Here is a 16,774-nt window from a genome sequence, read left to right on the forward strand (position 1 = left end):
ACATACACACACACAGTCCGTTCCAAAGCTGTCATGGTTTGCTACTGGTAGCCCTTTACTCTCGTACCTCTATACGGGTTGAAAATGGCAGATTTGGGCACTGATAAGTGCCTAAATTGGAACGTAGTGGCTGTACAGTAACATGCTGTAAATGCCGTCAGATCCCAGGCTCTGTGCCGCTTCACAGTGCTGTGTGTGTTTTGACTGACAGCCGCTCTGAACATGAGCACCGCACGCGACAAGTTGTTGCCCCTATCCCTCCCGCTAATTGTCAAACTTTTGCACATTTGTTGTTGTCTGAGTGAGTGAAATGCTGTAAATTAAGAGGACTCAATGCATTTTGAAAGAGGAGACGTTGAGGATTATAAGACATACGGCATTGATGCGAGCAAGCCAAACACCCGTGAGTTCAAATGTGCACTTCACATTTCCGTATCATAAAACCCATGTCATAAACAGTGTCATCATTTATGATCACCATGTTTGATGTACAGTTACAAGATGACATGGCGTCATACCATGGGGTTGTTCTGAACAGAATGAGCCTATTTTTTGGGGGTCTATTGTGAAGACACAGAACACGCACCTGAATGCACTCATTACTCCTTTCAATGCGCACCACAATTACGGTATGTTTCTCTGAATTCCCTTGTGAATGCCTAACACTGTAAGATTGTATTTGATAACTTAGCTGATCATGTTGGCAATATAACAAACTTTCAAATGATGCCCAGCTGACCCAGATTGTAATTTAAAATGGTCAGGTTTTGGATTACGTAAACAACAACATTAATTGTGTGAAGGCGGGGATGCAGGGCTGTGTTATAAACAAAACAGCTACAAGTGTGCTTGTTCTAGTTCCGCAAAGCACCTTATAGTTGAAGACTTCTTTGTGAGTCATGAAAGTGTATTGAACTGACTTAGGACCTGTGTACACTTTGGAGAGGAGTGTGGCCACTTGGAGACACCAGTTAGTCCTCTCAGTCAAACCCTTGTCATGCTTCTGTCTTATGTTGCACCTACCCCACATTTCCAGGAATATTCTTATCATGGTACTGAATGTATCCAGAGTATTTTCTGATTTTTGATATCAACAAATGCGGCAAAAGTACAGTAAATGTAAAATGCACATAAAATCAACAGTGTAATTGTTTGGATTCAGTCTTGTGTCAGGTGAACTGTTGTGTCCTCAACGTTAGTCTAATAATTTCCCCACTATCTCCAAACTGCTCCCTTTCAAGTGCTACCATGCTTATGCATTTCATATGTCTTTGTAAAAAAAACATTTGCATTTAGCCCTATTCATATAGAACCAAATCCCACAAGTGTAAAGGGTTAAGTGTCTTTTTGAATGTTTCTTTCATGTTTATCCCAAATCTTGTAGAGTCTGGTTCCAAGCCTGGGCAACCACCATCCTTTGAGCAACGGCACTTTGATGAGGACTTCATCACACAACCCAACATATCTCCTGAAGACTCAGTGGAACATTACCCCAATTCTGATGGTCCAAAGGAACCAGGCCCACCACGGTGTACGTCTGTAGAGAAATCAAAGGTGTTCAGCACAGAGCAGCACCGGCCAGCCGAGGATGAGGACTCGCAAGAGCTAGTGATGGTGAAGGATGAGAAGGAGGAGGATCTGGATCAGACCACGGCCCTGGCAGGACCTGACCAGTTTGTCATGGATGAGACTGATGGGCAGCGGTGGACATCTGTGGATCCAGGCCGAGAAACTGACCCTGAAGGCCACCCAGATTTCTCCTTTCATTCCGCAGAAGAGTACTCTCAGAATATATCAATTTTTCCACCTCACAGTGGGCTGCCATCCCTGCCTACTATGACAGATGGTGTAGGGCCATCGGTTCACTCTTCTAGAGGGAAACCACATGCTAACATGTTCAGTACAGCAGCACACATTAAAAGACATGTCAAGACATTGGCTGATGAGACTAGACAACAGATGCCAGAAGAACAGAGCAGTGAGACGCTGAATTCAAATAATGATGGAAATAGTTTAGCTTTACAGCCAAGGCAGCATCAGCACAGGGCTTCAGAAGCAACAGTGAGAATGAGTGAGTGCATGACAGGGTCAAACATGGCCACCACCTCCACCTTCTCTGGATACAGCCTGAGTCGCAGTAGTTTTAACATGGTGAAGAGAATGAGGACTCAGTGGAGGTCGGGCGGCACCACTGAGAGGCGTTTCAGCTGCACCTTCTGTGGGAAGAGCTTCCAGCGTTTCAGCCAGCTCAAAGAACACCTCCGGAGTCACACCGGAGAGAAACCGTACACCTGCGAACAGTGTGGCAGGAGTTTCACCAAGCAGTGCAACCTGATCAGACATGCTGTGGTCCACAGCGGGGAGAAGCCCTACGAGTGCACACAGTGTGGGAAATGCTTCACCCAGCGCTCCAGTATGAAGTCACATCAGAGAACTCACATAGGAGAGAGTCCAGTGTCTCAACATGTGGTACCTGCATACCCTGGGGATCCACACACAAGTTTAATGTTGTCTCAGACGAGATGGAACAAATAAAACATGGCATAGCTTGTCTAACACTTTCTATGTGAAAATGTGGTACAGAAGGTGTTTTGAGACATTTTGACACGCTTTTCCTCCTAATTGATTTGTGAAATGGTTTTCATGTTTGACTGTTGACGGCTCCTCACTTTCATTTGAACACTCACAGAGCGCCGGAATTCCAGAACTACTAGAATGGCCATGACGGTTATTCTGACCGTTGATATTTCAAATGTATAAATGTTCCATAATAAATTCCTAAATGATTGCATTTATTACGTTAAAATAGATCATAAGAAACCTCAGGACACCGAATGCAAATTGTAATCAGTCAGAGAATGAATTGATTGATCCAGAAACACACAGATTAAAAATAAATAAATAGTGATAGTGTATTTTCTGACTGTAAGACAACCTATTTACAACTGGTAGCATTGTGTTTTGTACCACAAAATCATTAAAAAAACATGCTTTATTCAATAAACTTGATATAATGAAAGACTTGATCTGCGCTTTTAAATCAACCATTTATAGGAGCCATTAAGTATGTGTTGTTTAGTTCGTGTTTGTGTCTCAGGGATGTCACTTCCTGCCATAAGGGACAGTGTCATATCGGGTCAGGTTAATAACTCAACATGATTTCCCAAGTTCTATTTTCACGTTACTCTGCTGCCTTAAAATGTTAAGTTATGTCACCTCAAAACTTGACAATGAAATATTTGTTTCAGTATAACAGGCTATACATGCTCATACAGTTTTACATTTGACATCTAGAAACAACACTTTTTTACTGTGTACGTTGTCTAACCTGACTCTACACCGGTACTGTATAAAACGGATCATCTGAATCTAAAATCAAATCAACGTTTATTTGTCATGTGCACCGAACACAACAGGTGTAGTAGATCTTACAGTGAAATGCTTACTTACAGGCTCTAACCAACATGCAAAAAAGGTATTAGGTGAACAATAGTTAAGTAAAAAAATTAAAACAACAGTAAAAAGACAGTGAAAAATAACAGTAGCAAGGCTATATACAGTAACAAGGCTACATGCAGGCACCGGTTAGTCGGGCTGATTGAGGTACTACAGTGGGGCAAAAAAGGATTTAATCAGCCACCAATTGTGCAAGTTCTCCCACTTAAAACAAGAGGCCTGTAATTTTCATCATAGGTACACTTTAACTATGACAGACAAAATGAGAAAAAAAAATCCAGAAAATCACATTGTAGGATTTTTAATGAATTTATTTGCAAATTATGGTGGAAAATAAGTATTTGGTCAATAACAAACGTTTCTCAATACTTTGTTATATACCCTTTGTTGGCAATGACAGAGGTCAAACGTTTTCTGTAAGTCTTCACAAGGTTTTCACACACTTGCTGGTATTTTGGCCCATTCCTCCATGCAGATCTCCTCTAGAGCAGTGATGTTTTGGGGCTGTTGCTGGGCAACACGGACTTTCAACTCCCTCCAAAGATTTTCTATGGGGTTGAGATCTGGAGACTGGCTAGGCCACTCCAGGACCTTGAAATGCTTCTTACGAAGCCACTCCTTCGTTGCCCGGGCGGTGTGTTTGGGATCATTGTCATGCTGAAAGACCCATCCACATTTCATCTTCAATGCCCTTGCTGATGGAAGGAGGTTTTCACTCAATCTCACAATACATGGCCCCATTCATTCTTTCCTTTACACGGATCAGTCGTCCTTGTCCCTTTGCAGAAAAACAGCCACAAAGCATGATGTTTCCACCCCCATGCTTCACAGTAGGTATGGTGTTCTTTGTATGCAACTCAGCATTCTTTGTCCTCAACACAAGTTGAGTTTTTACCAAAAAGTTATATTTTGGTTTCATCTGACCATACGACATTCTCCCAATCTTCTTCTGGATCATCTAAATGCTCTCTAGCAAACTTCAGACGGGCCTGGACATGTACTGGCTTAAGCAGGGGGACATGTCTGGCACTGCAGGATTTGAGTCCCTGGCGGCGTAGTGTGTTACTGATGGCTTTGTTACTTTAGTCCCAGCTCTCTGCAGGTCATTCACTAGGTCCCCCCGTGTGGTTCTGGGATTTTTGCTCACCGTTCTTGTGATCATTTTGACCACACGGGCTGAGATCTTGCGTGGTGCCCCAGATCGAGGGAGATTTTCAGTGGTCTTGTATGTCTTTCATTTCCTAATAATTGCTCCCACAGTTGATTTTTCAAACCAAGCTGCTTACCTATTGCAGATTCAGTCTTCCCAGCCTGGTGCAGGTCTACAATTTTGTTTCTGGTGTCCTTTGACAGCTCTTTGGTCTTGGCCATAGTGGAGTTTGGAGTGTGACTGTTTGAGGATGTGGACAGGTGTCTTTTATACTGATAACAACTTCAAACAGGTGCCATTAATACAGGTAATGAGTGGAGGACAGAGGAGCCTCTTAAAGAAGAAGTTACAGGTCTGTGAGAGCCAGAAATCTTGCTTGTTTGTAGGTGACCAAATACTTATTTTCCACCATAATTTGCAAATAAATTCATTAAAAATCCTACAATGTGATTTTCTGGATTTTTTTCTTCTCATTTTGTCTGTCATAGTTGAAGTGTACCGATGATGAAAATTACAGGCCTCAATCATCTTTTTAAGTGGGAGAACTTGCACAATTGGTGGCTGACTAAATACTTTTTTGCCCCACTGTATGTACAGGTAGATATGGTTAAAATGACTATGCATATATAATAAACAGAGTAGCAGTAGCGTAAAAGAGGGGTTGGTGGGTGGCGGGACACAATGCAGATAGCCCGGTTAGCCAATATTCGGGGTCGCTGGTTGGTCGGGCCAATTGAGGTAGTATGTACATGAATGTATAGCTAAAGTGACGATGCATATATGATAAACCGAGAGTTGCAGCAGTGTAAAAGAGGGGTTGGGGTGGGGGGGCACACACGACCTGTTCAGGAGTCATATGGCTTGGGGGTAAAAACTGTTGAGAAGCCTTTTTGTCCTAGACTTGGCACTCCATTACTGCTTGCCATGCGGTAGTACAGAGAACAGTTTATGACTGGGGTGGCTGGGGTCTTTGACAATTTTTAGGGCCTTCCTCTGACACCGCCTGGTGTAAAGGTCCTGGATGGCAGGCAGCTTAGCCCCAGTGATGTACTGAGCCGTACGCACTACTCTCTGTAGTGCCTTGCGGTTGGAGGCTTAGCAATTGCCGTACCAGGCAGTGATGCAACCAGTCAGGATGCTGTCGATGTTGCAGCTGTAGAACCATGAGGGTCTGAGGACCCATGCAAAATCATTTTAGTTTCCTGAGGGGGAATAGGCTTTGGCGTGCCCTCTTCACGTCTGTCGTGGTGTGTTTGGACCATTCTAGTTTGTTGGTGATGTGGACACCAAGGAACTTGAAGCTCTCAACCTGCTCCACTACAGCCCCGTTGATGAGAATGATACTGTAGATGCTGTAAATATCTAGATATCTAAATAGACTGGTTGTTTGAGTGATTTACTGGTTCATTGATTTGCCAGTCAACAGAGGCGGAGATAATGGTGGAGATGTACAGAAAGAGAATGTGAGAGAAAAGGAGAGACTCAGGAAGTCAACAGGGGAAGTTTAGTGGTTTCTTGCGTCATTGCTTGCTGCTGCTTGGTTGTGCCTGTGCAGAGTGAAGGTAGGAACAGTCTTAACTCTCTTACTCTTTCTTATTCTTGTTTTTACCTCTTAAGTCACCCCGAAACTGGAGAAGAGTGACAGTGTGTTAGATGTGGGATGGTAGGGGTCAGGTTCAAGAGGCTTTATGTTCTACCACAGGCCTGCAGTCAGAAAGTACAGTTAAATTGACTTCTGCTGCAGTGAGAGAGCTACGAGCGGCAGGGAAGAGAGGTTCTCTCGGTCACAGAAACAGCCAGAGCCATGGTTTGGGATGTCAGGGTGTTCATCAACATAAGAAGACTAGGCTTGATTGAATTTGAAGTGTCCCCAGACCATGGCACAGAGAGAGTGCTGGGGTGAAGAGTGTGGCCTGTTTACTTTGTGAAAAAAGACATTGGGGGAAAGTGAAGAGAGTGATGCATGCTGTAGATTGTGCACGGTGCATAGTTTGATTTTAAGGGATCACATTAAGTGTTTTGTTGGTGTACCCATATTCAGACGATTTTACTTTTCAGAGTGCCACAAACATGACACAGCAGAATGGGTTACAACATAGCTTAGTATAGCAAAGTAAAGATATGCATGTCGCTGAGCGAAACAATAAAGCACAAAAGGCAATGAAGAAAACAACACAGTGTAGAATATAAATGGCACTTTGTAAATGTTTATGAAATCCTCATGGTCACGTTACCATTGACCAATTCATACAGAAACTAAATATCACAGACACACATAGAGAGTTGACAACAGGGCTGAATGTGAGAGTTTGAGGCAGGAGAAAAGAAGAGATGCGGAGACTCCGGAGAAAAGGAGGGAACAATGAGAAGGTGTTCGGCTGTCACCTGTTGGACCACCTGGCTACAAGCTGTCAGGAGAGTAAGTCCCATGTTCCCTCAGTCTGTTAGAATATGTTCTACTGGAATTTGTTAAATATCAGCCTACAGTTTTTCCTCCCTGTCAGTTCTATAGAATATTATAATCTTGTCTGCCTCAGTTCCACAGATGCTGCGAAGCTGTAGTGAATTCATTGAGGAGCACGGGGGTTCTAAATGTGTCATGACGTGAATATCATTAATGTGATGACTGTTATTTATCGAATCAACTATGTTTAATTGTTAGCGATTAAATTAATCATGTAAAAATTAACTCATTAGGAATTTGAGGCACCAGGGAAGAAGTTGTTTAATGAGTTACCATCTACCGCAGGAGTGGCTTCAGGACGAGTCTCTGAATGTCCTTTGGAGGCCGAGCCAGAGCCTGGACTTGACCCCGATCAAACATCTCTGGAGAGACCTGAAAACTGCTGTGCAGCGATGCTCCCCATCCAACATGACAGAGCTTGAGAGGATCTGCAGAGAAGAATGGGAGAAACTTCCCAAATACAGGTATGCCAAGCTTGTAGTGTCATACCCGAGAAGACACAAGGCTGTAATCGCTGCCAGAGGCGCTTCAACAAAGTATAGAGTAAAGGGTCTGAATACTTATGTAAATGTAATATTTCCTTTGAACAAAAAACATTTTTTTTTATGTTGCTTTGTCATTATGGTGTATTGTGTGTAGATTGGAATGATTTTTTAATCAATTTGAGAATAATGCTGTAACATAACAAAATGTTGAAAAAGTTAATGGGTCTGAATACTTTCCGAAGGCACTGTATGCATATTTATTTATACTCTGGACTCCAAAATTGATCGTCCTAATATTTAAATATTTCTTAATTCAATTATTTTACTTTTTATATTTGTGTGTATTGTTGTGTATTGTTATATAGTACTGCCCTGTTGGAGCTAGGAACACAAACGTAGAATATGTAACGAATTTGCAAAACTGTACTTTAAGTTTAGAATTTGCAAAACATATGTTACGAATTCTAGCTAGGTGGCTAATGTTAGCTAGATGAAATGAAAGATCCCAGAAAATGTTCCATGCGCATAAAAAGCTTTCACATTTTGAACCGACATTTGTTTACCTCTCTGTTAGTGAGCATTTCTCCTTTGCCAAGGCAAACCTTCCACCTGGCAGATGTGTCATATCAAAAAGCTGATTAAGCAGCATGATCATTACACATGTGCACCTTGTGTTGGGGACAACAAAAGCTCATTCTAAAATGTGCAGCTTTGTCACATAACACAATGCCAAAGATGTCTCAAGTTTTGAGGGAGTGTGCAATTGGCATGCTGACTGCAGGAATGACCACTAGAGCTGTTTCAGAGAATTTTATGTTGATTTCTCTACCATAAGCCACCTCCAACGTTGTTTAGAGAATTTGGCAGTATGTCCAACCTGCCTCAGAAATGCAGACCATGTTTAACCACGCCAGCCCAGGACCTTTACATTCGACTTCTTCACATGCAGGATCGTCTGAGACTAACCACCCGGGCGGCTGATGACAGCTGATGAAACTGTGTTCTCTTTACGGATGAATCCCGGTTTCAACAGTACTGGGCAGATGGCAGACAGAGTGTATGGCGTCGTGTGGACGAGTGGTTTGCTGATGTCAACATTGTGAACAGAGTGCACCATGGTGGGGTTATGGTATGAGCAGGCATAAGCTACGGACAACAAACAAAATAGCATTTTATTGATGGCAATTTGAACACAGAGATACCGTGATGAAATCCTGAGGCCCATTGTTGTGCCATTCATCCGCTGCCATCACTTCATGTTTCAGCATGATAATGCACGGCCCCATGTCGCAAGGATCTGTACGCAGTTCCTGGAAGCTGAAAATGTCCCAGTTCTTCCATGGCCTGCATTCTCACCAGACATGTCACTCATTGAGCTTTTTTGGGATGCTCTGGATCAACGTTTAGGACAGTGTGTTCCAGTTCCCGCCAATATCCAATAACTTCGCACAGGCATTGAAGAGGAGTGGGACAACATTCCACAGGCCACAATCAACAGCCTGATCAACTCTATGTGAAGGAGATGTGTTGCGCTGCATGAGGCAAATGGTGGAACCAGATACTGACTGGTTTTCTGATCCACGCCCCTACCTTTTTTAAGCTATCTGTGACCAACAGATGCATACAGTGGGGAGAACAAGTATTTGATACACTGCCGATTTTGCAGGTTTTCCTACTTACAAAGTATGTAGAGGTCTGTAATTTATCATAGGTACACTTCAACTGTGAGAGACTGAATCGGAAACAAAAATCCAGAATGCAAATTAATTACTTAAAAATCATACAATGTGATTTTCTGGATTTTTGTTTTAGATATTTATATATTCACATATTGACTGATATGATTGCAGATATGAAACAGACAAAGTAGTTCAAACGCTGTCAGTTCCACTGTAAACTTAAGGTCACCGGTTACTTTGAGTGAAATGTTTTTTTCAATGGGAAGTAATAGTTGTACATTTTGATTGGGAAATCCTTAATGGTTGTGTTTTTGTATTCTTATGACTGGGACCTACTGGCTTATTATGTCTGAGTTTATGGACTGCTTATCCTTAACAACATGCTGTGTGTGACTGCTGTCTTTCCATCGGCTCTATGCAGTGTTGTAGTGGTGACTGAAGAAGGTGGTATCTAATTTTGTCAGAAAGTTCCCAAATGGCCTGCCCAGCGAAGTAAACACACCCTGTGTGAAAAATCCTATGTTTCTCTATGGTTTTTGATACGCTTTCCTAAATATTTTTCACCTTTTCACTCTCAAAATCACACTTTTTTGAATAGAAAAAAACACACACATTTGATGATCTAAGTCCACAACAATTCTTAAACCACATCAATCTGATTGGGTGGGCCTGTCTGGGCCTGGCTCCCCAGTGGGTGGGTCTGTGTCCACCCAGGACCATTCATGCATACACCCCTGATGCAAACAGTGCATGATAACAATTGCACATCACAAATAGCCTGCTAACTAACACTTCGGACTAAACTTTGTTGCATACCCATTGTTGCCTTAGGATATTTACTACTCAATGCTAACTAAGTTGAAACGTCTTTCCAACCCTACCGGCTACCGATGTCATTCTTCTATGAGCTACTCCATGCCAAAACCAGCTGAGAGCTGGACTCTCTTGCTACCTGTCACACACTGAAGGCCTATAGGTTCACCACTGTACTAACCTGTCACACACTGAAGGCCTATAGGTTCACCACTATACTAACCTGTCACACTGAAGACCTATAGGTTCACCACTGAAGACCTATAGGTTCACCACTATACTAACCTGTCACACACTGAAGACCTATAGGTTCACCACTGTACTAACCTGTCACACACTGAAGACCTATAGGTTCACCACTGTACTAACCTGTCACACACTGAAGGCCTATAGGTTCACCACTATACTAACCTGTCACACTGAAGACCTATAGGTTCACCACTATACTAACCTGTCACACACTGAAGACCTATAGGTTCACCACTATACTAACCTGTCACACACTGAAGACCTATAGGTTCACCACTGTACTAACCTGTCACACACTGAAGACCTATAGGTTCACCACTGTACTAACCTGTCACACACTGAAGGCCTATAGGTTCACCACTATACTAACCTGTCACACTGAAGACCTATAGGTTCACCACTATACTAACCTGTCACACACTGAAGACCTATAGGTTCACCACTGTACTAACCTGTCACACACTGAAGGCCTATAGGTTCACCACTGTACTAACCTGTCACACACTGAAGACCTATAGGTTCACCACAGTACTAACCTGTCACACACTGAAGGCCTATAGGTTCACCACTATACTAACCTGTCACACTGAAGACCTATAGGTTCACCACTGAAGACCTATAGGTTCACCACTATACTAACCTGTCACACACTGAAGACCTATAGGTTCACCACTGTACTAACCTGTCACACTGAAGACCTATAGGTTCACCACTATACTAACCTGTCACACACTGAAGACCTATAGGTTCACCACTGTACTAACCTGTCACACACTGAAGACCTATAGGTTCACCACTATACTAACCTGTCACACACTGAAGGCCTATAGGTTCACTACTGAAGACCTATAGGTTCACCACAGTACTAACCTGTCACACACTGAAGACCTATAGGTTCACCACTATACTAACCTGTCACACTGAAGACCTATAGGTTCACCACTATACTAACCTGTCACACACTGAAGACCTATAGGTTCACCACTGTACTAACCTGTCACACACTGAAGACCTATAGGTTCACCACTATACTAACCTGTCACACACTGAAGGCCTATAGGTTCACTACTGAAGACCTATAGGTTCACCACAGTACTAACCTGTCACACACTGAAGACCTATAGGTTCACCACTATACTAACCTGTCACACACTGAAGGCCTATAGGTTCACTACTGAAGACCTATAGGTTCACCACAGTACTAACCTGTCACACACTGAAGACCTATAGGTTCACCACTATACTAACCTGTCACACTGAAGACCTATAGGTTCACCACTATACTAACCTGTCACACACTGAAGACCTATAGGTTCACCACTGAAGACATATAGGTTCACCACTATACTAACCTGTCACACACTGAAGACCTATAGGTTCACCACTCTACTAACCTGTCACACACTGAAGACCTATAGGTTCACCACTATACTAACCTGTCAAACACTGAAGACCTATAGGTTCACCACTCTACTAACCTGTCACACACTGATGTTGAGAAGTTAGGTCTGGCTTGCAGTCGGCTTTCCAATTCATCCCAAAGGTGTTCCATGGGGTTGAGTCTCTGTGCAGGCCAATCAGGTTCTTCCACACCGATCTCAACAAACCATTTCTGTATTGACCTTGTTTTGTTCATGGGGACATTGTCATGCTGAAACAGGAAAGGCCCTTCCACAAAGTTTGAAGCACAGAATCATCTAATGTCATTGTATGCTGTAGCTTTAAGATTTCCTTTCACTGGAACTAAGGGGCATAGCCCGAACCATGAAAAACAGCACCAGACCATTATTTCTCCTCCACTAAACTCTACATTTGGCACTATGCATTGGGGCAGGTAGCGTTCTAGCATCCGCCAAACCCAGATTCGTCTCTGAATGCCAGATGCCTGATACATCATTTCAGAGAACATGTTTCCACTGCTCCAGAGTCCAATGAAAGTCACTGATCTCTTCAGTAAGGCCATTATACTGCCGATGTTTGTCTATGGAGACTGGATGGCGGTGTGCTAGATTTTTTACACCTGTCAGCAATGGGTATGACTGAAATAGCCAAATCCACACATTTTAAGGGGCGTCCACATACTTTTGTATATATAGTGTATGTTTGTACCAAATCAAGTCCAGTCCAGACCGGACCAAATCTGAACCAAATATAGACGTCTTACTGGGGTGTAGCTTACAGTGTAAGGCCTGCAATGGACTTTTATGAATGCCCATCCATGTGGTAGGCCTACCATTTATAAAACAGGCAGATGTTTGTTACTAACTAGTTTTTTTTGTGAGCAAAATGATCATGATCTCCATAATAATTGGGGCCTCAAATAAAATAAATATGCATGTGTGGGGGCCTCAAGGGGGGGGGGGAATGGCAGGTGTTGCAGTTTTGGGGAAAATAATTGTCTGGTATGTTGCTGGTAAACTCACCAAGAAGCCACCAAGCACAACCTGTCCTTTCTGCTCGCCTAGCAGTCAAGTGCTTTTTTCATCATTGGCCAACATCCCAAGAATTTGTGTGTCATCCTTCGAACTGAAATTTAATCAGTTATGTACATTTCAAGTCAGTGTTTATTAGTCTAGATCTGTTGTACCAAGTAATAATGTGTGTGTACCATGTGTGACGACCCTCCCACTCTGTCTGCCGTATTCTGTCTTTGTTCTTGTTTCCTTATTAGGATGCCGGTGGGCGGGGTTGAGAGGGTCGTCAGCTACATGGGAAACACCTGGGCCAGGTGTCTCCCAGGATAAATAGACCTCTTCAACATTCATGGAGGAGACTCTCTCCATGCAGACACCTGTTGTAGATTGTGGTGTGGTTCTTGGTGGCCTTTTGTTTGTGTGCTTTGGCACCTTTCAACACCCTGCATTATCACATTCATGCATGCAAAACACTCACTTACACTACGGACTACTGATTACACACACCATTGGATATTTTCCTTAGTTGCTTTAGTTAATAAATATATCTTTTGTTACTCCTTATCTCCACGTTGTCTCCCTTTGTTACGGGCTTTGAGCCGGTTCGTGACAAGTGGGGGCTCATCCGGGATCTTTGAACTATTGGTTTGGGAGACCGTGGAGGTACGTGTTTAGTTTGAATATGGTGTTTGAGTGTGATCGGCCCAGTATTGGTTGCCTTTGTTGTTTGGTTTGTGTGCTGCGTTGGAGAGAGTATAATGGTTAGTTTCCAGGCCCTGCCTAGCCTGAACTCTTGTTCTACTTTCTGTTGGGACGTCAGTCTGAAGTGAGTAATCTGCTGTGTACCTCGGTGGGAGATTTGGGTAGGGTAGTGGAACTTGCTACCCGGAGCTATAGCCTTTTTCCCCTGATAGGTTTAGCGACGTGTTTCATTTTTTGGAATATGTTGGGCATGGTTAATGTTTGTTATTTTTGTGTGGTGTCTGTGGACTGAGCAGTTGTCTCGGGGCACATCCGTGGCTTGGTGGAATTTGCCAGCATGCTGGGGAGTTCTATTTCCTTGCCAGCGGGCTACAGTGCGTAAATTCCCACCGCAAATCTGCACGAAGACTAGGGTTGAGTTATTGTAGGTTTTGGGGAAGCTCCATATCTCATCTCTCTTCTGTGGTGCTCAGGGTGATTGTCAATTCTCGGGTTGTGTTCTGGTGTGCTCAGCAGAAGGGAAGAGCGAGAATTTTTTTTGTGTGATTATGGCGTCTTATGTAGATAAGTTCATTCGCTCTCCATCAGAGGAATTGTTAGATTTAGGTACTAAAGAACAGCTGTTGAAGGTCGCGGAACACTACAAGGTTGAGATTAGTGATAAACGTCTAAAGAATTCTATTAGGTTGATATTGAAAGCCAATCTGATGGAGAGTGGTATTCTTGAAGTTACCACCGGGCCAGCCTCTGCTGAGGATTTGTTGTCTCCCCATAACGTTACAATGGCCATTCCATCGGTTAGTCCTAGTAGCCTTCTTTTTGAACAGCAGAAAGAACTGCTTTTGTTACAGCTAGAGCATGATCGTGAGAAGCTAGAGCATGATCGGCAGCATGATCGTGAGAAGCTAGAGCATGATCGTGTGAAATATGAAAAGGAATTGGCATTTAAACAAGATATGGAGCGTGCTAAAATCAAGTTGCAACAAGAACGTATAGAGTTGGTTAGGGAAGGAAAGATCTCAGGGGAGAGTTTGTTTTGGGAAGGTGACCCAGATTTACCTAGGGGTAGTTCCGCTTTTGGTCGTGCCCCAGAGACATTTGATATTGTTGGGAACTTGCGGTTATTGCCTCGGTTTAATGAAAGGGACCCCGAGACATTCTTTTCGTTGTTTGAGCGGGTTGCTGACGCTAGGAGTTGGCCTGATTCTGACCGCACTTTAATGTTGCAGTGTGTGCTGACTGGTAAAGCGCAGGAAGCATATTCAGCTCTTAGTGTACACGACAGTGCCAGTTATGATAAAGTTAAAACAGCTGTGTTACAGATTTATGAATTGGTCCCTGAGGCTTACCGCCAACGATTTAGAACTTTAAAAGGGACGATAACCAGACTCATGTTGAGTTTGCGCGACAGTTATCTTTACAGTTTAATCGCTGGTGTTCTGCCTCTGCAGTTGTGACTTTCCAAGGGCTGTGTGATCTGATTATGTTAGAGCAATTTAAGGACACAATTCCTGATCGTATTGCCACTTATATTAATGAACAGAAAGTAAAGAATGTTGCTGAAGCTGCGGTTTTGGCGGACGAGTATGTGTTGACTCACAAAAGTGTCTTTGCAAAACCCCGTATTCGGAAAGAGTGGGGGCGTTCGGATAGATTTGGGCTTCGCTCACCGAGATACTTTGGTTCTCGGGCAGAGTTCTATTCAACTAGGGTTGAACCTGACTCCCATGGTAAGGCTGACTTTGGGCAGGAGTGTCACTACTGTCAAGGTTCAGGTCATTGGAAAAACGAATGTCCACTTCTCAGGTCAAAGGGTGCTTACGCTAAATCTAAGCCTGCTGCGTTAGCTGCACCTGTTCCACATCAGTTCATTCTTGACTCATTTCCTCAGGCCCAGGAGAATGTGAAAGTCCATATTGATCCAGACTATTTACCTTTCATTACAGAAGGTTTTGTGTCTATGTTAGGAAGTAAAGACCTAGTGCCAGTGAAGATCCTGAGAGACACAGGTGCCTCTGAATCATTTGTGTTGGAGTCTGTGTTACCCTTTTCTGCTGAGACTGATTCGGGGAATAGTGTTCTAATTAGGGGAATAGGTTTGAACACTCTGTCAGTTCCATTGCATAAACTGATGTTGGATTGTGGGCTGGTGAAGGGTGAAGTTGTTGTGGGGGTGCGTCCTTCGTTGCCTATTGAGGGTATCGACGTTATCCTTGGGAATAACTTAGCAGGTGAGCATGTATGGCCAGTCGTGTTTCCATCTCTAGTGGTTTCCACTAAGCCGTCATTTGTTGGGATTCCTGATGAGAGTGTACAGAGTTTCCCAGAGGTGTTCTCTGCGTGTGCAGTGACACGTTCTATGAGCCGTGGCGAACTAGTCACTGCGCCGACTAATGATAATAATACAAAGTATGTCACTGTTTTCCCTGTTATCCCGTTATCTGTAACCCGCTCAGATCTAATCAATGCTCAACGGGATGACCCCACGTTGGAAGAGTTGCGTGATCAAATTGTGCCTATAGAACAGTTGGGAGATGTCGCCCATGGCTATTTTCTCCAAGAGGATGTCCTGATGAGAAAGTGGGTGTCTCATGATAGTGTTTTTCTGGGGGAGGCAATTAGTCAGGTTGTTGTACCAGTTAAGCTTCGTGAGTTGGTGTTGGAAACTTCTCACAGTGACGTTGCTGGACATATGGGGGTGAGGAAAACCTACAATCGCATATTAAGACATTTCTTTTGGCCTAGATTAAAGAGGGATGTTTCTGATTTTATCAAAACTTGTCACACCTGTCAATTAACTGGTAAGCCTAATCAAGCTATTAAACCAGTACCATTGTTTCCTATTCCTGTACTCAGCCAACCTTTTGAGTATCTGATTATTGACTGTGTGGGTCCTCTGCCTCGTTCTAAAAAGGGTAGCAGTTACCTGTTCACTGTGATGTGTCAGACCACTAGGTTTCCTGCTGCCTATCCTCTCCGATCTATCACGACTAAATCGGTGTTAAAAGCTTTGACTCAGTTTCTCTCATTGTTTGGAATCCCTAAGGTCATTCAGAGTGATCAAGGATCTAATTTTACCTCTAATCTGTTTGGTCAGGTTCTTCAACAGCTCCATATTAAACACAATGTGTCTAGCGCCTATCACGCGCAAAGTCGAGGAGCACTGGAACGTTTCCATCAAACACTTAAGTCTTTGTTGAGAGCTTATTGTACTGAGATGGATAAGGATTGGGAGGAGGGGTTGCCTTGGTTACTGTTAGCCGCTAGGGAAGTTTCACAGGAGAGCACAGGTTTCAGTCCGAATGACCTTGTGTTTGGACATAGGGTGCGTGGACTTTTATCTGTTCTCCAGGATGACTGGA

The 16,774-nt window shown here is 43.3% G+C and overlaps 1 protein-coding gene across 4 annotated transcripts in view; it reads left to right on the forward strand.

The window, feature by feature from the left end:
- The window catches only part of LOC124041617 (zinc finger protein 26-like), a 31,033-nt gene that overhangs the window by 6,768 nt on the left and 7,491 nt on the right, over positions 1-16,774 (forward strand). The window contains exon 4 of one of the 4 annotated variants that reach the window (XM_046359401.1): positions 1,385-2,349. In XM_046359401.1, the coding sequence (XP_046215357.1) occupies positions 1,385-2,349 (965 nt within the window). Of the gene's footprint in view, positions 1-1,384; positions 3,020-7,472; positions 7,535-16,774 lie in introns of those variants that run through there. The other 3 variants (XM_046359402.1, XM_046359400.1, XM_046359403.1) reach the window with 3 other exon arrangements.

Source organism: Oncorhynchus gorbuscha, linkage group LG08 (assembly GCF_021184085.1).
Source record: "Oncorhynchus gorbuscha isolate QuinsamMale2020 ecotype Even-year linkage group LG08, OgorEven_v1.0, whole genome shotgun sequence".
In the NCBI taxonomy this organism is placed as follows: Eukaryota; Metazoa; Chordata; class Actinopteri; order Salmoniformes; family Salmonidae; genus Oncorhynchus; species Oncorhynchus gorbuscha.